Source organism: Oncorhynchus mykiss, chromosome 16 (genome assembly GCF_013265735.2).
Source record: "Oncorhynchus mykiss isolate Arlee chromosome 16, USDA_OmykA_1.1, whole genome shotgun sequence".
Taxonomy (NCBI): domain Eukaryota; kingdom Metazoa; phylum Chordata; class Actinopteri; order Salmoniformes; family Salmonidae; genus Oncorhynchus; species Oncorhynchus mykiss.
Genome location: NC_048580.1, coordinates 61,388,233 through 61,412,383, shown reverse-complemented (window position 1 = coordinate 61,412,383; position 24,151 = coordinate 61,388,233). Strand labels below are relative to the sequence as shown.

The window sequence follows — 24,151 nt, the reverse complement described above, 5'->3', positions numbered from 1 at the left end:
GTTGTGGAATTCCATCAGTGGGCTTCTGTGTCCTCATTCCCCTGTTTCCCCAGTGTCCAGCTGCTTCTGATCAGCCTAATAGGAATGGATTGCATTCAAACAGCAGCTTAGATAAGATGGTGTGATGGGGTATCTCAACCATATCCAACAATATCAATGTGATGCACCCAGCCCACCTGAGTTATTCAAGGTAGCTGGTCTGTACCTGAACACTCATAACATCTCTGTGATTGCACCGGGGACAGGTGAGGAGGGGTGAGGAGGGGTGAGGAGAGGAGGGGAGAGCCTAGGTGAGGAGGGGTGAGGAAGGGAGAGGAGGGGTGAGGAGAGGAGGTGAGGGGAGAGCTGAGGTGAGGAGGGGAGGGGTGAGGAAGGGAGAGGAGGGGTGTGGAGGGATGCGAGAGTTGAGTAAGGGTTTGAAGGGATGTGAGGGGTGAGGAGAGGTGAGGATGGGAGAGGAGAGGTGATGAGGGATTTGAGGGGTGAGGAGAGGTGAGAGGTTAAGAGGGATGTGAGGGGTGAGGAGAGGTGAGGAGCGGTGAGGAGAAGAGAGGAGAGGTGATGAGGGATTCGAGGGGTGAGGAGAGGTGAGGAGGAATGCGAGAGGTTAGAAGGGATGTGAGGGGTGAGGAGAGGTGAGGAGGGGTGAGGAGGACAGAGGAGAGGTGATGAGGGATTCGAGGGGTGAGGAGAGGTGAGGAGGGGTGAGGAGGAGAGAGGAGAGGTGATGAGGGATTCGAGGGGTGAGGAGAGGAGAGGTGAGGAGAGGAGAGGTGAGGAGGGGTGAGGAGGAGAGAGGAGAGGTGATGAGGAGAGAGGAGAGGTGATGAGGGATTCGAGGGGTGAGGAGAGGTGAGGAGGGATGTGAGGGGTGAGGAGAGGTGAGGTGATACCAGTGTCTTATAAAATCCTATTTAATTTACACATCACCAATAGCATTTGATGGGGTAAACAGCAATACTTATTTGAGAGCCAAGCTGTCTGTGATAATTATAGGGGACCGGGAACATCTCAAGTGATGATACACTGCTTAATAATACTAGTAATGATGATATTGCTTTTATACCGTGCTTTTTACTAGGTCTCACTAGGTCTCAAAGATTTTTTCGTTCTCTGTCTGGTTGAAACTCGTGTCATCCACCATCAACATTAAGCATATTCAGCATGAAGTATTCAGTTAGGTAGAACACATTCAGTTAGGTAGAACACATTCAGTTAGGTAGAACACATTCAGTTAGGTAGAACACATTCAGTTAGGTAGAACACATTCAGTTAGGTAGAACACATTCAGTTAGGTAGAACACATTCAGTTAGGTAGAACACATTCAGTTAGGTAGAACACATTCAGTTAGGTAGAACACATTCAGTTAGGTAGAACACATTCAGTTAGGTAGAACACATTCAGTTAGGTAGAACACATTCAGTTAGGTAGAACACATTCAGTTAGGTAAAACACATTCAGTTAGGTAAAACACATTCAGTTAGACAGAACACATTCAGTTAGGTAGAACACATTCAGTTAGGTAGAACACATTCAGTTAGGTAAAACACATTCAGTTAGGTAGAACACATTCAGTTAGGTAAAACACATTCAGTTAGGTAGAACACATTCAGTTAGGTAGAACACATTCAGTTAGGTAGAACACATTCAGTTAGGTAAAACACATTCAGTTAGGTAGAACACATTCAGTTAGGTAAAACACATTCAGTTAGGTAGAACACATTCAGTTAGGTAGAACACATTCAGTTAGGTAGAACACATTCAGTTAGGTAAAACACATTCAGTTAGGTAGAACACACTCAGTTAGGTAGAACACATTCAGTTAGGTAGAACACATTCAGTTAGGTAGAACACATTCAGTTAGGTAGAACATATTCAGTTAGGTAGAACACATTCAGTTAGGTAGAACACATTCAGTTAGGTAAAACACATTCAGTTAGGTAGAACACTCAGAACATTGCAGACAGAACTATAATGAATAGGGCTGAAAGTTGTATACTGTTGTTGCACCCTGTTGAGCATAAGAGGAGTAAAATCTCTTCTCATCACTTCACTCTCCTCCAATCAGATCCCTCAGATCAGCTATGCCTCCACGGCCCCAGAGCTGAGTGATGACCGGCGCTATGACTTCTTCTCTCGGGTGGTTCCCCCGGACTCATTTCAGGCCCAGGCAATGGTAGATATCATCAGAGCCCTGGACTGGACCTACGTCTCCACCATTGCCTCTGAGGGTAGCTATGGAGAGAAGGGCGTGGAGGCCTTCCAACAGATCTCCAAAGAGGCTGGTAAGTAATGGAAGTAGTAGTGGATATGATACTGTAAATGATAACATACTATGGTTAGATTTAGTTTTGGAGTTATTTCTCAAAGCGCTGTAGACGTGTTGTTCCTCTTGAAGCATTTTTCCCCCATGGTTCCATACAGACAGGGAATGATCACAGGTGAGAATGCCCTCCTCCACCTTATAGCAGGTTATAATTACACTGCCAATTTAAGACAGGCAGCACACTGACGGGAGGGAGGGAGGGAGGGAGGGAGGGAGGGAGGGAGGGAGGGAGGGAGGGAGGGAGGGAGGGAGAGGCTGTTTTGTCCATCAGGGGCTCACTATGGACCAACAAATTGCTGTAAATTCCATGCTGAGACTACACAGACAATTATATTTTGTAATAATTTAAGAAGTATTAATGTATTGACAACAATTATCATAGTGACTTCTAGTACTGTGAGTGACTTTCAGCTCTGTGAGTGACCCTGAGTAAAATATGATCTAAGAATATAAGAGTTTGTTCTGTGGGTGCTGGCAATATCTGTTGTGTGGGAGAACTCTCAATTCCATTTCCATCCCAGCAACAGAGGCGCTGCTTTAAGAAAGGATTACCTACTTCATCATCTGGACCAGGAAATTACATTCCGTGATCTACGCTTCAGCATTCATACAACTCCTCCCCCGACAATAGCACTGTACCTAGGGAACCAAGGTTGCTTCCTGATTCTCACCTTGACAAGAGAGGAAGAGGCGAAGCAGGAAGGATTATCTTCCGCAAAAATCTGTAAAAAATAATCCCCATGCGTTTCTATGGGCTTAATATGTAGGCCTGCCTTTCTGGCTTTGGGACAACGACTCCCATTGTTAAGAAGGAAACATGAGCCACTGGGCACAGACGTAGTTTCAACATCTAGTTTTGATTTACATTTGGTTGAGTTGTCAAAGTGATCACATAATTTTTTGGGGTTGAAATTACATGGCAACAACGTTTATTCAACCAGTTTTTGCCCAGCATCTCGTCATTATATACAGATCTCTGCCTTAACCTTTACAGATCCCAACTATTTTCCTGTAATCTGCAGCTACTAGCTAGACCCCTGTCAACCAATCCTGAGTATCGGTACTGAGGAGTGATGCTAGTGTAGAGGAAAGGGCGAGAGCTAATGATATCCTTAAATATGGTGGATAAATTAAGATACATTAGTTCACTCAGGCCGTTTCACTCAGGCCGTTACCATTTAAAAAAATTGGCAACTTCCTGTCTACTTTAGGGAGTGGCTCTCCCATAGACAGAGCTTGGACTGGTCTACTTAGTTCATTGACTTCCATTGAAACAGAAAAATTAGGGAGTGGGATGTCTCACTTCCTTTTCCGTCTCTGATATCCCTTGGGCGACGATAAGAAGTCTGGAGGACATGAAAATTTAATTTGTTCATGTGCAGTGTGATCACTCATTAAAACTTTAAGAGGCTGTTGTGGCGCTGGAGAGAACAGCTGCAGGATGAGTCTCAGCAGAACACTAAGAGGGTATTGGGAAGAAAAGTCCTGATGATTTAGTGGGTTACTTTGGAGGGGATTTTATTTCAGTGTGTTACATACTCCAACGCACATGGTGGGTCTGCACATGGTGGGTCTGCACATGGTAGGTCTGCACATGGTGGGTCTGCACATGGTAGGTCTGCACATGGTGGGTCTGCACATGGTGGGTCTGCACATGGTAGGTCTGCACATGGTAGGTCTGCACATGGTGGGTCTGCACATGGTGGGTCTGCACATGGTGGGTCTGCACATGGTAGGTCTGCACATGGTAGGTCTGCACATGATGGGTCTGCAATGACCAGATGGTTTTCTGTCTGTTGTACTTCCTTCACTGGTGTTTTTGTCTCGGCAAAACGCTGCATTGATAATATTGTTGTGACTGTAAAAACATCACAGACGAGGGAGTTAGAAATGTATCTTCCTGTTCTGGTTGACTCATCCATTACAATAGAGCTGCAATCAGGGAATGCCCTTCTGTATCCCCATACAAATCAAATAGGAATAATTTCCCTCAATGAAAGCCCTGCACACTCTAGGCATTGTGCTTTTGATAAAGGCTTTGATTTCAGAATGATAACTCTCGATATTCATAACATGAGAGAATGTGTCATTTGCAGTACGAGATGCTGCATTGGATTGAAATGAATAGGCATCATACTGTATTTGCACTGAAGCAGTGGTGCAGTAGAAATCTCTCCAGTAACATTGAAAGAGAAACGTGCAGTCCCAGATACAGCCACAGTTTGTTGTTTTGAGTTGATCTGTAGGGCCTTCAGATGTTTCTGGAAGTGACATGGCAGATGCATTAGTAACATTCTCGCTTCACCACTTCAAGGAGAAGCTTCTCCCGGACTAATGCAATATGGCTGCCCATTACCCCGAGCAGAGTGTTGGTCAGCTCATATCGATCTGCTCTGTTTTCCACTCTCCTCTTTCTCCCTTGTTTTGGTAGTATTCCACCCTTGCAGTTTAATTTGAATGAGTTGTCTTTGCTTTAGAATTGCAGCATGGGAAGATGAATCTTGTTTGTATTTTTCTTGGTGTGTACCTCTGGATTGGGTCCAGTGTAATGGAGTTTGTTTTTTCTCTTTGATAAACAAACTCATGCAGCGCGTTTGAGGATTAGATTCTCCCACAAACATCACTCTTAAATTAATTGCTGTATGCTGCCACAGCCGGGTTTTCATATCATTAGTTTGAACAATGAAAAACCTGTCAAAGGCACTCCAAATATTTAGCCCAGGGACTGAAGCGGAAAAATGTAAGAGAATTTTATTTTATTTTGAATTCATACATATGGAGTGACTGCCCTAGTATTTGACCAATAGCTTTATGTGTTCTCAGAATATGAGCATTCTAAAGTGGAAAAGTGTGCTCCAGCCGCCGTCCCCGCTCTCTTCTAGAGACAACGTGACAGTGGAATGGAACGTGGGATAAGGAAGGAAGGGGTTCATGTGCACAGAATAGCAATGGAATTATATTTCTGTGGGCTCCCACTTGAGCTGCATGGGGAGGAAAGTGTCAGTGAAGGGAGCCTGTCGTCGTTCTGCCTCTGCTCCAGAGGTGATAAATATAATTGGAGCATTATGGATCCCCCTCGGGGGTGAAGTGATGGTACGATTGGGGTTTTGCGGGGTAGTGGGGGGACAGTGGAATGGGTAAGAGGGGTTGAACCCATCAGGGACCACTGATTTCTGAAACGCCACCGTCACATCCTGGAGTGCATTTTGGGAATCTCCGGGATATGGGGATGAATAATGGACGCTGTTAATGTAGCACACGGCCCGTGGCACTTAGACTCATCAGCCTAGGACCATCAGCCTAGGGCCATCAGCCTAGGACCATCAGCCTAGGACCATCAGCCTAGGACCATCAGCCTAGGGCTAGCAGGAGCCTGATGAATTAAATAATCATTATTTTATCTGTGATATATTAATCAAGCTGGGACATGTGGAGCACTTGAGTTGGAGGGGGGAGAGTGTTTAATGTAGATACCGAGCAGTAGGTCTGAAGCTACAAATGAAATATTGTGCACGTCCCAGGATGTTAATTTCACGAAAACCACATTCTTACCCAATACTTTTAGACTGTTGCATTAAAACTATGTTTGAGGTTCCATGTTAGAATCGCCTATGTATAAGATTTGAATACTCCACACAGAGCAGTGTGAGGAGTAAAACACTCCCCTCTATGATGCCCCTTGCATTTATCTCTCAGAGTTATCATTTTTTTTCTAACGGAGACAGTGGACTGCTCTTTGGCTGCCAGTGGACTGCTCTTTGGCTGCCTGTGTAAATAGAGAGCTCTTTCTTTCATGCCCAGAGAACAGACACTCTGCCAGAGGCAGGTGAAGACACTCAAACCCACAGCACTAGACTCCAGGCTCTGATGGCTCTGCCTGCCTGGTGTTCTCATCTTGACTGAGTGACGAGGAATTCTGCAGTCATTCAATAATTTAGCCTCAGTTTCACAGCACATAGCCAGTCTGCAGCCTTCAGGCAGGCTAGTCCTCACAGAATATTCCAGCCGGGAAAAAATACAAAAAACAAAAATGATTGTCACGTACAGTACACCGGATAGGTGCAGTAAATGTGTTGTTTTGCAGGGTCAGCCATAGTAAGGTGTTGTTGTACAGGGTCAGCCATAGTAGTACGATAGGTGTTGTTTTGCAGGGTCAGCCATGCTAAGGTGTTGTTTTACAGGGTCAGCCATAGTAGTACGATAGGTGTTGTTTTACAGGGTCAGCCATAGTAGTACAATAGGTGTTGTTTTACAGGGTCAGCCATAGTAGTACGATAGGTGTTGTTTTACAGGGTCAGCCATAGTAGTATGATAGGTGTTGTTTTACAGGGTCAGCCATAGTAGTACGATAGGTGTTGTTTTACAGGGTCAGCCATAGTAGTACGACAGGTATTGTTTTGCAGTGTCAGCCATAGTAGTATGATAGGTGTTGTTTTGCAGGGTCAGCCATGGTAAGGTGTTGTTTTACAGGGTCAGCCATAGTAGTATGATAGGTGTTGTTTTGCAGGGTCAGCCATGGTAAGGTGTTGTTTTACAGGGTCAGCCATAGTAGTATGATAGGTGTTGTTTTGCAGGGTCAGCCATGGTAAGGTGTTGTTTTACAGGGTCAGCCATAGTAGTATGATAGGTGTTGTTTTGCAGGGTCAGCCATGGTAAGGTGTTGTTTTACAGGGTCAGCCATAGTAGTACGATAGGTGTTGTTTTGCAGGGTCAGCCATAGTAGTACGATAGGTGTTGTTTTGCAGGGTCAGCCATGGTAAGGTGTTGTTTTACAGGGTCAGCTATAGTAGTACGATAGGTGTTGTTTTACAGGGTCAGCCATAGTAGTACAATAGGTGTTGTTTTACAGGGTCAGCCATAGTAGTACGATAGGTGTTGTTTTACAGGGTCAGCCATAGTAGTATGATAGGTGTTGTTTTACAGGGTCAGCCATAGTAGTACGATAGGTGTTGTTTTACAGGGTCAGCCATAGTAGTACGACAGGTGTTGTTTTGCAGTGTCAGCCATAGTAGTATGATAGGTGTTGTTTTGCAGGGTCAGCCATGGTAAGGTGTTGTTTTACAGGGTCAGCCATAGTAGTATGATAGGTGTTGTTTTGCAGGGTCAGCCATGGTAAGGTGTTGTTTTACAGGGTCAGCCATAGTAGTATGATAGGTGTTGTTTTGCAGGGTCAGCCATGGTAAGGTGTTGTTTTACAGGGTCAGCCATAGTAGTATGATAGGTGTTGTTTTGCAGGGTCAGCCATGGTAAGGTGTTGTTTTACAGGGTCAGCCATAGTAGTACGATAGGTGTTGTTTTGCAGGGTCAGCCATAGTAGTACGATAGGTGTTGTTTTGCAGGGTCAGCCATGGTAAGGTGTTGTTTTACAGGGTCAGCCATAGTAGTACGATAGGTGTTGTTTTGCAGGGTCAGCCATAGTAGTATGATAGGTGTTGTTTTGCAGGGTCAGCCATAGTAGTACGATAGGTGTTGTTTTGCAGGGTCAGCCATAGTAGTACGATAGGTGTTGTTTTGCAGGGTCAGCCATAGTAGTACGATAGGTGTTGTCTTGCAGGGTCAGCCATAGTAGTACGATAGGTGTTGTTTTGCAGGGTCAGCCATAGTAGTACGATAGGTGTTGTTTTACAGGGTCAGCCATAGTAGTACGATAGGTGTTGTTTTGCAGGGTCAGCCATAGTAGTACGATAGGTGTTGTTTTGCAGAGTCAGCCATGCTAAGGTGTTGTTTTACAGGGTCAGCCGTAGTAGTACGATAGGTGTTGTTTTACAGGGTCAGCCATAGTAGTACGATAGGTGTTGTTTTGCAGGGTCAGCCATAGTAGTACGATAGGTGTTGTTTTGCACGGTCAGCCATAGTAGTACGATAGGTGTTGTTTTACAGGGTCAGCCGTAGTAGTATGATAGGTGTTGTTGTACAGGGTCAGCCGTAGTAGTACGATAGGTGTTGTTTTAGAGGGTCAGCCGTAGTAGTACGATAAGTGTTGTTTTGCAGGGTCAGCCATAGTAGTACGATAGGTGTTGTTTTGCAGGGTCAGCCGTAGTAGTATGATAGGTGTTGTTGTACAGGGTCAGCCGTAGTAGTACGATAGGTGTTGTTTTACAGGATCAGCCGTAGTAGTACGATAGGTGTTGTTTTACAGGGTCAATCGTAGTAGTATGATAGGTGTTGTTGTACAGGGTCAGCCATAGTAGTACGATATGTGTTGTTTTGCAGGGTCAGCCATAGTAGTACGATAGGTGTTGTTTTGCAGGGTCAGCCATAGTAGTACGATAGGTGTTGTTTTGCAGGGTCAGCCATGCTAAGGTGTTGTTTTACTGGGTCAGCCGTAGTAGTACAATAGGTGTTGTTTTACAGGGTCAGCCATAGTAGTACGATAGGTGTTGTTTTGCAGGGTCTGCCATAGTATTACGATAGGTGTTGTTGTACAGGGTCAGCCATAGTAGTACGATATGTGTTGTTTTGCAGGGTCAGCCATAGTAGTACGATAGGTGTTGTTTTGCAGGGTCAGCCATAGTAGTACGATAGGTGTTGTTTTGCAGGGTCAGCCATGCTAAGGTGTTGTTTTACTGGGTCAGCCGTAGTAGTACAATAGGTGTTGTTTTACAGGGTCAGCCATAGTAGTACGATAGGTGTTGTTTTGCAGGGTCTGCCATAGTATTACGATAGGTGTTGTTTTGCAGGGTCAGCCATAGTAGTACGATAGGTGTTGTTTTACAGGGTCAGCCGTAGTAGTATGATAGGTGTTGTTGTACAGGGTCAGCCGTAGTAGTACGATAGGTGTTGTTTTGCAGGGTCAGCCATAGTAGTACGATAGGTGTTATTTTGCAGTGTCAGCCGTAGTAGTACGATAGGTGTTGTTTTGCAGGGTCAGCCATAGTAGTACGATAGGTGTTGTTTTACAGGGTCAGCCATGGTAAGGTGTTGTTGTACATGGTCAGCCATAGTAGTACGATAGGTGTTGTTTTACAGGGTCAGCCATAGTAAGGTGTTGTTGTACAGGGTCAGCCATAGTAGTACGATAGGTGTTGTTTTACAGGGTCAGCCATAGTAGTACGATAGGTGTTGTTTTACAGGGTCACTCATGGTAAGGTGTTGTTGTACAGGGTCAGCCATAGTAGTACGATAGGTGTTGTTTTACAGGGCAGCCATAGTAGTACGATAGGTGTTGTTTTACAGGGTCAGCCATAGTAAGGTGTTGTTGTACAGGGTCAGCCATAGTAGTACGATAGGTGTTGTTTTACAGGGTCTTCCATAGTAAGGTGTTGTTGTACAGGGTCAGCCATAGTAGTATGATAGGTGTTGTTTTACAGGGTCAGCCATAGTAAGGTGTTGTTGTACAGGGTCAGCCATAGTAGTACGATAGGTGTTGTTTTACAGGGTCAGCCATGGTAAGGTGTTGTTGTACAGGGTCAGCCATAGTAGTACGATAGGTGTTGTTTTACAGGGTCAGCCATAGTAAGGTGTTGTTGTACAGGGTCAGCCATAGTAGTACGATAGGTGTTGTTTTACAAGGTCAGCCATAGTAGTACGATAGGTGTTGTTTTACAGGGTCAGCCATGGTAAGGTGTTGTTGTACAGGGTCAGCTATAGTAGTACGATAGGTGTTGTTTTACAGGGTCAGCCATAGTAAGGTGTTGTTGTACAGGGTCAGCCATGGTAGTACGATAGGTGTTGTTTTACAGGGTCAGCCATAGTAAGGTGTTGTTGTACAGGGTCAGCCATAGTAGTACGATAGGTGTTGTTTTACAGGGTCAGCCATAGTAAGGTGTTGTTGTACAGGGTCAGCCATAGTAGTCCGGCGCCCCTGGAGCAAGTTAGGGTTAAGGGCCTTGCTGAAGTGCACATCAACAGATTTTCACCTTGTTTGCTCGGATATTTGAACCTGCAACCATTTCGGTTTCTGGCCCAATGCTCTAACCGCTAAGCTACCTGCCACCCTTAAAGGTTAGTGCTATCTGGAATCGTTGTGACGTTACCCCATTGAAGTTAAACATTTAAAATGGTTAAGCTAAGGGTTAGGGACGGGTAAGGGTTAAGGTTAGGGTAGTGGTTAAGAGTAGAGTTTAAGGTAGGGACGTCCCAAGGATTCCAGATTCCACTAACCGAAAGCAAAACCACTCAAAAGGCTTCTTATCTTCATCAGTGACTGGCTGCCATGGTCCCATGTCTCTGTCAGCTTCCTGCTACAAGGTATGGCCTCTGCTTCCCTATACACCACACACACTGTGACAGTGACAGGCAGATTTTCATAAGACTTCTCTTTCACCCTAAATTCTAGATACATTTTAGTTGGATTAATCCTCATCACTTATAATACCCTCCGACCGACCGACAGACAGACAGACAGACAGACAGACAGACACATAGACAGCCCCCAGAGCTAAAAGGTGTGGCTAATACCTCTCTAAGAATTAGCCCTAGTATATTATTAGAGTTTCCCAAAAAGGAAACCTTGTTCGTAGCAGTGTCATAAGCCCTCCCAGAGCCCTGAAGAATCATATGGAATCTCTGTGCTGAAATGGAGCTTTAGTGGTGTCCCTATGAGACCCTCCGGCTGCTGCTACAACTCCACAGATACACCACAATACCAGGCTACACTTTTCATTTTAACAGGAGAGCCCAATCCTCAAGCATTTAACAGACCAGCCGCCAGAGAAAGGAACTCAGCTTTTGTGTTCTGTCCACTTAAGGAGGATTACAGGAGCCATCCTCACTGTCTTTGTAGAGATGTGGCTGCTTCTTTTTGGGATGGTGAAAGGGGGATGGAGGAGAGGGGGAGAACTCGGAAAGAGTCATTTAGATGGAGCTGTCTTTAGCTGTAGCCCAGTAAACAGGGTCTGGAGTTTTGTTTTCTACTCTGCCAGCTAAAAGTTGTTTATATCAAAGTAATGAGCCTGAGCAGACAGCCAATTAGTTGATTCCTCCAATTTCTTGGTCTACTCAGGGAAACCAACCCAATGTTGCAAAGGTTATCTGGTATTAGGAGTGCTTGAGCAGGAGATATTTTAATTAGTTTTGATAGAGAAGCCTGAGTGTCGACTCAGGACCAAACCTGCCTGCAGCTCGTCATGTAGCTCCAGTTATCATGTGTCTTCAGGTGTAATGTCTGTTTACGCTAGATGGTTAGGTCGGCCCGTGCACTCACATCTGCTTGAATACAATTAAGCTATTTGTTAAAGATACGATTTGATGTTTATATTCCGATAATGAGCTCTTGAATGCGACCCGAGGATGACAAATCTATCAAACTCTGTCAAACGTAATGTTTGTTTTTCTCTCTTCACAAAATGGTGGCTGCAGTCTCTCCTCCAGCACCAGAGTTTTCATCAGCTCAACACAGAGATACGGGACGATATTTAAAGATGACCTTAAATGCTTGACAGGAGCAAATTAGGTCCTATTACAGGCCCTTCATTTTAGATTCAGACAACCATGGATTAAGCTAAATGATTGCCTTAATCAATATTCCCCCAAGGACAATTGCCAACTAAGTTTTGGCCATATCTCTGAGGTGACTGTCACGGGAGGCTCGCCACATATCTAATAACTATTTAGCGACGCAGGGAAGCAATCAGTCAGTATCTTTCGTCCTGCACAAACTCATTAGCACTGACCTGTCTGAACATGATTCATTGTCAACATTAATATCCTCATTGTTTGTGTGGCCTGTCTCCACATCTGCTTGGTTGACTGTCCATTGTGTTGTGTCTAATAATGATGTTAAATGAAAAGTCAATGGGGAGGGGACGACTTCAAAACATCTGTGTTCACAAAGTGTGAAAAGTCTTTCCATGTTTTCTTTCTAGAAGAATGATGCAGTTTCCTATTGGTCTTCTGTTGGACTTAGGATTCACCCACAGCCCTCGATTAAGAAATGTATCACACTATTCATTTGTCAGGGTTTTCCTTTCAATTGCTAATTCCTATGCTGCGATGTACCACTTACTGTAAACCACTCAGCTCACAGCATGTGACTCAAATGTACATGGGGTGTAGAGTATGTATACAGTGATTGTCTTTTTTTAGTCATCTATCTATCTCACATACCTATAGCGAAGATGAAAACACAAAACAACATGGCTCTTCCTTTCAGCATCACCTTGTTTGAAAGCGATCCATATCCATATGGACCGGATTTCCAAGAGTCAAGGTTAACACAACCTTGACTTGAGGGTTTTAAGTGTGTGTTTTTAATTAGAGCTGGGGGATATGGACAAAAAGACATATCACAATAAATTGCCTGAAGTGATGCAATAATGATAAATAGCAAGATAAGTTTATAACCATGTGCACCACAATTTAAAAATATATCCTTTAAACTACTACTGCTAGTTTAATGGTTGTAGCCATCAATTTTTACATTTATAATGTTCTGTTTATTGTCCCAGCTCTAATTTGTATATGTTCATGTATGTTCCAGAGGGCTCATCATCTTTCTCTCTCCCTCTTTCTCTCTCCCTCTCTCTCTCTCTGTCTCCCCCCTCTCTCTCTCTCTCTCTCTGTCTCCCCCTCTCTCTCTCTCTCTCTCTCTCTCTCTCTCTCTCTCTGTCTCCCCCTCTCTCTCTCTCTCTCTCTCTCTCTGTCTCCCCCCTCTCTCTCTTACCCTCTCTCTCTCTCTCTCTGTCTCCCCCCCTCTCTCTCTGTCTCCCCCCCCCTCTCTCTCTCTCTCTGTCTCCCCCCCCTCTCTCTCTCTCTCTCTCTCTCTGTCTCCCCCCTCTCTCTCTCTCTCTCTCTCTCTCTCTCTCTCTCTGTCTCCCCCCCCTCTCTCTCTCTCTCTCTTTCCTTCTCTCTTTTTTATTTCTGTGTATCTCTCTGTATATCTATCTCTTTCTTTCTGTGTATCTCTCCCTCTGAATTTAAGGTGGGATCTGCATCGCTCAGTCTTTGAAAATTCCCCACAACCCCAAGCTGGAGGATTATGACGAAGCTATCCAACAACTGCTGGAAACGCCCCACTCCCGGGGAGTCATCATCTTTGCCAGTGAAGAAGACGTACGGTGCGTAGAGCAGTACACAGCATCCAAATGCATTTATGAACGCACTGGGTGTCTGAAACACAAACATGCCTCCAATAACACAAACAGAAAGGTGCCTGGGAGGGGAACCGAGAATGTGGAATATCACAACAAAGCAGCAGAGATATTGTTAAGTTTACAATGCCTCAAGGGATATGTCTCTGAGAGGAAACATGATATTTTTTTTTTATAAATAAACTGAAGGATGGATAGACAGACCATAGTAAGAGAAAAAGAAAGAGGGAGAGATGGAGAAAATATGAGGGGGAGAAAAATGGAGAGAGATAGAGGGCTCTTGAAGTCCTTTCATATCTTCTATACATCAATCAATGGAGACTGCTGAGGGGAGAACGAACTATAGTAATGCCCGGAATGGAGTCAATGGAATGGTATCAACAACATGAGAACCACATGTTTGATCCAATTCCCATTGACTCAATTCCAGCCATTATTATGAACCGTCCTCCCTTCAGCAGCCTCCACTGACATCAATGGATTTGAAACACAGTGAATATAAATAGGTTCATGGTGTAACTTAAATATACATTGATATAAATATAAATAGTACACAACTTCTGCAATATACTGATATGCATCTTGATAGGTTGCTTGATAGGTTCCCCATGATTTTGGATTGCATGTATCCCTTTTGCTTTCTCCTCATTCCCACATGGCTGCCCTTGCAGGGGACTTCTCAATGCCACCAAGAGAGCCAATCAGGTGGGCCATTTCCTGTGGATTGGGTCGGACAGTTGGGGGGCGAAGAGCAGCCCAATACACCAGTTGGAGGACGTGGCAGTGGGAGCAGTCACTATACTGCCCAAACGCTCATCTATTAAAGGTAATGGTACACACACACACACACACACACACACACACACACACACACACACACACACACACACACACACACACACACACACACACACACACACACACACACACACACACACACACACACACACACACACACACACTGTTTTACCAGTCAGCAGTGACTTCTGTAGCAGTTCCACTCAGTGTCACTGTGATGATAGCCACTCATCATTACAATCTGGGGCCTAGGTGGAAAGGGAAGTGTGGATTATTGTAAAGCTTTTTTTTAATTAGAGTGATCTAGACAGGACAATAGATGGCAAGATGAGTATAATAAACCAGCATGCAGCATGACGTCCCTTTCAGAAGAAATTCAGCTGAGTCATGATTAGTCATCGTCTCTTGTCACAGTGCTTCTGATGATAAATCTGACTGTGTGAGAGAGCAGAAACCTGTGTAGGATTTGGACCTTGAGTATGTCACAGCTGGAGATGAAACATCAACCCAAACCTTGTCTTTGTACTTGTTATCCATTATTATTAATACTGCTTATCTATAGACTTCATTGTTTATTAATTCCTTTTCACACAGTATAAGTTTTAAAACAAGAGTTCAATAAAAATTCAACAAAATATACAGTACATAGGAGATAGGTGAGGTGAGAACTGATTGGACTTATAGAAACCTCACAGTAGGCTTTCTCATGAATTACAATGCCCAATGAAAAAAACGTATTACAGTGTACTGCCATTCCAGGAAGTACCGTAGCATATAGACTTCACATACAAAACCCATTATTATTGTCCCACAGAATTAAATTGGGGAGGGGACTGTGGATCGGTCTAAATCCGTCCGTTCGTCTGTTCGTTCTTACGTTAGTCACATGCGATATCTCAGACAGCACTGGCACAATTTTGATGAAACTTGAGTGAATGATGCGTTTTGCCATAGAGATTGGTCATTTACAAAATTACACTGATTTGCCCAAGAAAGGAGTTATAGTAATTAAGTGACATTTGTGAGTCTCACCAGAGCGGAAGAGGCGAAGCAATCAGGATAACTGGGCCCAAAATCTTTCTTCTCCAGCAAATGGTGTTTTTTCATTTTTTTCCTCTCACCAAGCGAGGGGGTATTGTATGGAAGTCAATGGGAGAATGCCGAATTTGGTAAACAAAAAATGTAATGGTTTATTTACTATGTGTGGCTTATTTGATTAAGTAGATGTTTTGCAGCGCTTACTGTGGGTTGTTACTGTGGGTTGTGTACTGATAAGTAGGACCAGGGTTGGGTAGGTTAATTTCTAAATGTAATCCATTACAGTTACCTGTCCAAAATTGTAATCAGTCACGTAACTTTTGGATTACCCAAACTCAGTAACGTAATCTGATTATATTCCGTTACTTTTAGATTACTTTCCTCTTAAGAGGCATTAGAAGAAGACAAAACTCTATGTTACCAATTGAACAACATCTATTGCAGGATAAATCCATATTAAAGTTTACATAGCTGGCCATATATGGATGTTAAATTTTACTTGTTGGGTTGGTTATGTAGACTTCTTCTCACCTATCACTTTCTACTACATATAATACGATTAAATTATGTCTTTACATTAAAAACCAAAGTCTATCAGAATTCCAGTCATTCCAATAAATGTTATACCCCTTGATCTTCAAGAATAGAACTTGGAAATATGGAGCTATAGACTAGCCAAATTGTTTTACCTGAGCATGACCCCAAAACTAAGGATTTATTGGCCAGTCCTACTCTGTTGTTTATGATTTTGTTGTCATGGAGGACTGATTGGGCTCATTGATTCGAGATGAAAAATAAATGCTGCGCTCATGGAATGGTATGCTTGGAGCACTACCGAAAAGTGCTATTTACATGTGAAAAATGAATGCCATATGCTGCATTTGCTATAGGACTTGTGTCTACCTTTTTATTGGGGACACTTTGATATCTTGATAATATGCAGCTGTTTAAAGGGGAAATCCACAGATGAAACAATAACAAAACGGTTGCCCCGCCTCTGTTTAGGTAAAAAGCTGAGGGATGGGCCTGGAGAAATGTAACCACTCTCAGATTAATAGACAATGCTACAGTATGGAAGCAAGGACTGATCGTTCACCATCCTTCACTCTGTGGTCCAACTCATCCCAAACCATCTAATTTGGGTTGATGTCGGGTGATTGTGGAGGCCAAGTCATCTGATGCACCACTCCCCTCTCCTTTTTGGTCAAATAGCCCTTACACAGTGTAACGGTCGTCGTATGAAGAAGGTGTGGACCAAAGCGCAGCGTGGGAAGTGTTCATGATTATTTATTTAAAAAACTGAACACTGAGACAAAATAACAAAACGTAACAACACGAAACAGTTCTGTCTGGTGTAGACACAAAAACAGAAAACAACTACCCACAAGACACAGGTGGGAAAAGGCTACCTAAGTATGGTTCTCAATCAGAGACAACGATAGACAGCTGCCTCTGATTGAGAACCACACCCGGCCAAACACACAGAAATAGAAAACTTAGAACACAAAAACATAGCATGCCCACCCCAACTCATGCCCTGACCAAACCAAAATAGAGACATAAAAAAGATCTAAGGTCAGGGCGTGACAGTACCCCCCAAAAAGGTGTGGACTCCGGCCGCAAAACCTAACCCTATAGGGGAGGGTCTGGGTGGGCATCTATCTGCGGTGGCAGCTCTGGTGCGGGACGTGGACCCCGCTCCACCTTAGGCTTGGCCCACTTAGGTGGCGCCTCTGGAGCGGGGACCCTCGCCGCAGGCCCCGGACAGGAGAGCGACTCTGGCAGCTCCGGACAGGAGGGCGACTCTGGCAGCTCCGGACAGGAGGGCGACTCTGGCAGCTCCGGACAGGAGGGCGACTCTCGCAGCTCCGGACAGGAGGGCGACTCTGCCAGCTCCGGAAAGGAGGGCGACTCTGCCAGCTCCGGACAGGAGGGCGACTCTGGCAGCTCCGGACAGGAGGGCGACTCTGGCAGCTCCGGACAGGAGGGCGACTCTGGCAGCTCCGGACAGGAGGGCGACTCTGGCAGCTCCGGACAGGAGGGCGACTCTGGCAGCTCCGGACAGGAGGGCGACTCTGGCAGCTTCGGACAGGAGGGCGACTCTGGCAGCTCCGGACAGGAGGGCGACTCTGGCAGCTCCGTACAGGAGGGCGACTCTGGCAGCTCCGGACAGGAGGGCGACTCTCGCAGCTCCGGACAGGAGGGCGACTCTGCCAGCTCCGGAAAGGAGGGCGACTCTGCCAGCTCCGGACAGGAGGGCGACTCTGGCAGCTCCGGACAGGAGGGCGACTCTGGCAGCTCCGGACAGGAGGGCGACTCTGGCAGCTCCGGACAGGAGGGCGACTCTGGCAGCTCCGGACAGGAGGGCGACTCTGGAGGGAAGAGACGCAGAGACAGCCTGGTGTGTGGGGCTGCCACAGGGCCCATCAGGCTGGGGAGACCTACAGGAGGCCTGGTGCGTGGAGGAGGCACCGGATGAACCGGGCTGTGGGGGAGCACTGGAGCGCAGCCTTGGCACCACTCCTCCAGGCTGAATGCCCACTTTAGCCCGGCCCCTCCAGAATGCAGGCACAGCTCGAACCGGGCTGTGGGAGACCACTGGAGATCTGGTGCTTACCACACCTCTCCCTTAGGCTCAATGCCCACTTTCGCCCGGCACAGTTGGAGCGCAGACATAGGGCAAACTGAACCCTCCCAACGCCCCGGAGACACAGTACGCAGAGCCGGCGCAGGATACCCTGGGCCGAAACGGCGCACCGGAGACCAAACGCGCTGAGCTGGCACAATCCGCCCTGGCTGGATGCCCACTCTCGCATATGGCACTTGCAGGGGGCTGGCATGTAGCGCTCCGGGCTATGAGTGTGCACTGGAGACACCAAGCGCTTCACCGCATAACACGGTGCCTGACCAGTCCCACTCTGCTTCCGGTAAACACAGGGAGTTGGCTCAGGTCTCTCGCCTGACTCCGTCAATCTCCCCGTGTGCCCCCCAAAAAAGATTTTGGGGGCTGCCTCTCGTGCCTCCTGCGCTGCCTTGCCTCATATCGTCACCTCTCCACTTTAGCTGCCTACAGTTCTTCTTGCGGGCGGCGATATTCCCTGGAGGTGTGTTGGGTCATTGTCCTGTTGAAATACAAATGATAGTCCCACTAACCACAGATGGGATGGCATTTTGCTGCAGAATGCTGTGGTATGCCTTGAATTCTAAATAAATCACACACAGTGTCACCAGCAATGCACCCCCACACCATTACACCTCCACCTCCATGCTTCACGCTGGGAACCACACTAGCGGAGATCTTCCGTTCACCTACTTTGCACCTCACAAAGACACAAAATCTCAAATGTGGACTCATCAGACTAAAGGACAGATTTCCACCAGTCTAATGTCCATTGCTCGTGTTTCTTGGCCCAAGCAAGTCTCTTCTTCTTATTGGTGTCCTTTAGTAGTGGTATCTTTGCAGCAATTCAACCATGAAGGTCTGATTCACAAAGTTTCCTCTGAATAGTTCATGTTGAGATGGACACATGACATCCCAGAAAAATTGGAGTTGGGCCTGTTTTTCACACGCGTATCTGCCCTCTCATTGGCTAGAATCCCACCTGATCTTGCCTCCTCCTGACCACCTTCTGGTCTGGATACCAGTCTCTTTAGCTAACATTCCACTCCTTGCCACTCCTTGTAATTCCCAAAGAGTCTTTGGCACATGACCCGGAGTATAGAGAGGGGATTAGCTAGAGAGAATGGTACCCAGACTAACTACTGCCTTCCATATTTTAAGCCATTTATTTTCATTGTTAGACCGGCCACTTGAGTATCTGGTAAATATAATGGATAATCTGTGGCCACACACGATAATTGAAATGTGCTAGTCACACGCGATATATCAATTGGCCCAAGGGGGGTGCTGAATCATTAGTGGAGGACGACATGTTTACTATTGTCTTGTTTATTATGTATCCTGCTTTTTAATTAATGTCATATTCATGTCATTTCCAAGATGAAAGCCCTGATTAAAGATCCATGTGGTACACAGGAACTGCAGTGGTCAAAACTTGATAACAAGTGGTTTATTTGTACTTCGTAGCTATGAGACTAATACAACTCCTAAATGCCAGTACAGCACAGCGCTGCAGCTGCAGCAGCACTGCCCAAGTCTTGCATCATTTCCCTTTGGTTGGGTTCTGTTGGTAATTGGTGGAGATCTTAAGAATTCTCTTTTCTTTGTTCGATTCCCCAGGGTTTGATGAATACTTCACCTCGCTCACCCTGGAGAATAATCGCCGGAACGTGTGGTTCGCCGAGTTCTGGGAGGAGAACTTTGACTGCAGGCTCCTTAGTTCCTCCAAAAGAGAGGACACCAGCAGGAAATGCACAGGTAGGTAGCCAACAGAGATTTGTTTGGTTATGTGGTTAAGTTTTTTCATGTTTGTTTGTTTGTGGGAGGGGTCATTACTATTGGCAATGGTGCACTATGAAAAGAATACCGATGTAGGATCCACATTTGATTACCCTGTTGCAGGTGAACCTTCCTGCAATGCGGGAAATTTGAAGTTTAAAAAGGCTTCTGAAGTTTGCAATTTCCACTTAGAAATGTCAGACTCGATTTTTTCTTAAGAAAAATATATCAACCCCTTCAAAAATGTCCATTAATTATAATCCACGTAATAATTCACACTTCCTGTTGGTGCAGGATTATGTTTTTATAGGTATCTTAAGATAATGGTAGAGCACATCTTTACAAATGAGGACTCTGAGGTGTAGTCCGCTGGATAATGTAAATAGCTGGTCCTACTGGGATACTAAAGTTGTGCCCAGCTGGGTAATGGCATCATGCCAGCAGTGCTAAGCTGTGATATGTATGCTAAGTAGGTAGTAGAGCAAACATGCATGCCATTTGGAGAGGTGCTGAGCAGAGGAACTACACAGAAATGTTGAAAGTAAGTAAAGCTCTGCTACAGTAGCTCACTTGATGCTCCCAAAGAGCTTTAATACTGATGATGTTTTGATCTCGCTGCAAGCATTATTTGCAATGAGGTGTGTTGGGACTTGGGAGTATTGATAGTGTGGAAGTGTTGCATACTGTGGTGGATACTTTCTATCCTCTAGGTATGCCAGCAAAGGGCGAAGCTGTACAATGTCACTGAGTCAATGCTAGTGACAGGGATTGATATATTTTATATGGCTTATGGCTGAGATGTACTGCTGACCATACAGTAGCTAGCTATAGCTATAGCAATTAGAGCGACAGGGAGTTGTTGGTACAGTATCTTATATATACCGTCTTTCATCATTTCTTTATGTGCCACATGCTTCAGATCCTTGCACTTACTAAACCACATAAAAAATGTATGTAGAATATCAACAAAGCGTATAAGCATTGTACAAAGACACAAAAAGGTTGGTGTAGAGCTGCTTCCATTTCTCCATCTAACCAAGCCGATCCATATCCATATTTATGAATGTCAGGTACTAAGGGGAAGGTTATTTTTTTTGCATTCAAAGCTTATGCATTCAGTACTCTACTCACTGCTCTGGAAAACAGGAAAGGTTATGTGTGGGCTGAAATGTATGTTGAAAGGAGAGAAACTGGAGAAAATGTCAACACTTATTACTTTTGACCTCCTTCAGCTTGTGCCAGTCTCCCACGTTGTAGTCATATTCGTCATGGCCACACAGACTGCTTTTTTTCCTTCTTCTCAAGTTTGCAATGTGAACTGGGAGTCTTTATTTGGTACTTAAATGTGAAAATCACACAGTAATCTCCTTGCACTCGAGCAGCTTTCCCCACAGTGCTGTATAGCGCCCCATTCATCTGTTATTTTGCACTGTGTATTGACGAGCTGCTTTCCTGTTAATGTATCCTTGTTCATTACTGCCTGCGTCTTTCAAATGAATATATTCAGCGTCCATATGCCATGCTTAATGATAGAACCTGTTCACATTAGCACGTTGAAAATGTGCAAAATACCGCAGTCAAAGGATCCCCACCTAAACTAAGTGTGTGTGAGAGAGCGAAGAGATCCCCTACCAACCTGAAGCCATTCATTTAGACATTCAGTATCACCAGTGTAATGAAAATGCCTACAAAATAATCCAAAGGGAAGCGGGAAGAGACCGAAAGGGAAGAGACCGAAATAGAACATGGTGCTGCCAGAGGTGCTAGGAGATGCCTCCAGACCAGGGCTGTCAAACTCATTCCATGGAGGGCCTAGTGTCTGCTGACTTTTGGTTTTAAGACCTAGACAACCAGGTGAGGGGAGTTCCTTACTAATTAGTGACCTTAATTCATCAATCAAGTACAAGGGTGGAGCGAAAACCGGCAGACACTCTGCCCTCCGTGGAATGACTTTGACACGTGCTCTAGAAGCTCGTCAAGGCCTTGAACACTCTTAAAATGGGACAAATGTGATACAAATATATAGGGCCAATAGCAGCCTGACTTCACTATGAAATATATGCATATGTACATATGGTATTCATTTATGCCTGGTTGTCTCCTCCTTGGCTAGCACTTCTTGTTTTACACTTCTACAACAGGACTCTGCAGGACTATGACCCATGCCGTGCTACAGTATATGATCAGGGTGACTAATTCACAGTGTGTGACTGTCCTTTTCTTGTCCTTTTTCTTTGGTCCTCTGTAGCTCAATTGGTAGAGCATGGCACTTGCAACGCCAGGATAGTGGGTTCGATTCCCGGGACCACCCGTACGTAAAATGTCTGCACGCATGACTGTAAGTCGCTTTGGATAAAAGCGTCTCCTAAATGGCATGTATTACATATTCCCTCTCCTCTCTCCACTGTCTTGTCCCTCAGGCCAGGAGCGGATCGGAATAGACTCAAAGTACGAGCAGGAGGGGAAGGTGCAGTTTGTGATAGATGCGGTGTACGCAATGGCTCACGCCCTCCACAACATGCAGAGAGACCTGTGTCCTGAGCACTCTGGCATCTGCCCTGTGATGGAGGCAGCCGAGGGGAAGACTCTGCTCAAGTACATACGCAACGCCAGCTTCAACGGTCAGTACATTGCTTATCCCCTGACCGTGTTGATTTAAACATATAGGCGAAGTGAAATGCCGCAAGCTTCATATAAGTACATATTTTTCTTTGTGTTCCAGTGTAATTTGTTTTGTGCAAATACAATTAAACAAGGACAGGTGAGAGGTAAGATAGAAGCATGGACAGATAGAGTGGACATTGCTTTAAAATCCACATGTTTTTCTCAGTCCACCAATAGAATTTGCCATTTCATTTCTGAACATGCAGTCACTACAGGCACTGGATTCTCCTATGTGTGATGTGTTGAGCAACAATTAATTAAACATTATTAATTAAAGTGCCAGCGGACCACATACTGTAAATTCTCCAAATCGTGGAATGTCCAACTCTCTCTGTCCGTTCTACTAGATCAAATTCTATGGAACAATAATTTCTCCATGGGAATGAATAAAGTTTACTGAATTTAGTTGAATTGAATAGAGGAATGATTGGAGGGTGTACAGTAGGGGTGGTGTGTTGTAGAAGTATGAGAAACCTTGCCTGGGAGATGGTAAATTGGCATTTCTCAAGTATTTGTTGTTTCTAGGTGAAATGGGTGAAATAAAAATAAAATGAAATTCTACGTGGCATAACCATTTCTAGAAGAGACTTATGCAAGGTCTGAAGGCTAATATTTTCTTTTGGTCTCAGAAAGAATTTAGAAAAACCTTTGTAGCTGCCAACTTCTCTCCAGTTGGTATTTAACACAATTCATGCGGGGGCACAATTCATGCAAATGTACAATAATGAATAAATGTTTCTCACAGCATTCAGAAAAGGCTAACAAGCTGTTGCTGTATTTTGTTGCACTCTTTCTGAACCTATACAGTACCTGCTATGCACTTGCAATAACACTGTCACAGAAGAATGCTCGGCTCACTAAATTAGCCATTGCCCGGTCTACCCCGGCTGATTCAGTATTCAGATTCACTAACCCTTGTACTTGTAAGCCAACATTAGTACTCCCATAGCTTTGACAGACATATCTATTTGTTCTTTACTGCATCCTGTCTGGACTATGTTTGTGGGTGCGTGTGCATGTGCATTTGTATGTGTCCATGTGTGCCGTATTTGTTGCTCTCCCCACGGTGCTTGAGACACAGAGCTGAAGAGAGTGAAAGAAGGAGAATAATGAAACAAGAGAAGTGCAGCAGTGGAGCACCCAGCCCACCCACACTGCTCGACACAGCACAGCAGCAGTAGAGCCCCCAGCCCACCCACACTGCTCGACACAGCACAGCAGCAGTGAAGCCCCCAGCCCACCCACACTGCTCGACACAGCACAGCAGCAGTGGAGCCCCCAGCCCGCCCACACTGCTCGACACAGCACAGCAGTAGTGGAGCCCCCAGCCCACCCACACTGCTCGACACAGCACAGCAGCAGTAGAGCCCCCAGCCCACCCACACTGCTCGACACAGCACAGCAGCAGTGAAGCCCCCAGCCCACCCACACTGCTCGACACAGCACAGCAGCAGTGGAGCCCCCAGCCCACCCACACTGCTCGACACAGCACAGCAGTAGTGGAGCCCCCAGCCCACCCACACTGCTCGACACAGCACAGCAGCAGTAGAGCCCCCAGCCCACCCACACTGCTCGACACAGCACAGCAGCAGTAGAGCCCCCAGCCCACCCACACTGCTCGACACAGCACAGCAGCAGTGGAGCCCCCAGCCCACCCACACTGCTCGACACAGCACAGCAGGAGTAGAGCCCCCAGCCCACCCACACTGCTCGACACAGCACAGCAGGAGTAGAGCCCCCAGCCCACCCACACTGCTTGACACAGCACAGCAGTAGTGGAGCCCCCAGCCCACCCACACTGCTCGACACAGCACAGCAGGAGTAGAGCCCCCAGCCCACCCACACTGCTCGACACAGCACAGCAGTAGTGGAGCCCCCAGCCCACCCACACTGCT

General features: G+C 45.6%; 1 protein-coding gene across 2 annotated transcripts in view; it reads left to right on the top strand.

The window, feature by feature from the left end:
- Nucleotides 1–24,151, top strand: part of LOC110491138 (metabotropic glutamate receptor 7-like) — a 127,126-nt gene that overhangs the window by 44,083 nt on the left and 58,892 nt on the right. For both annotated transcript variants that reach the window (XM_036947498.1, XM_036947497.1), the window contains exons 2-6: nucleotides 2,070–2,286; nucleotides 13,189–13,324; nucleotides 14,029–14,183; nucleotides 19,434–19,571; nucleotides 22,013–22,213. In XM_036947498.1, coding sequence (XP_036803393.1) covers nucleotides 2,070–2,286; nucleotides 13,189–13,324; nucleotides 14,029–14,183; nucleotides 19,434–19,571; nucleotides 22,013–22,213 — 847 coding nt within the window. The remainder of the gene's footprint in view (nucleotides 1–2,069; nucleotides 2,287–13,188; nucleotides 13,325–14,028; nucleotides 14,184–19,433; nucleotides 19,572–22,012; nucleotides 22,214–24,151) is intronic.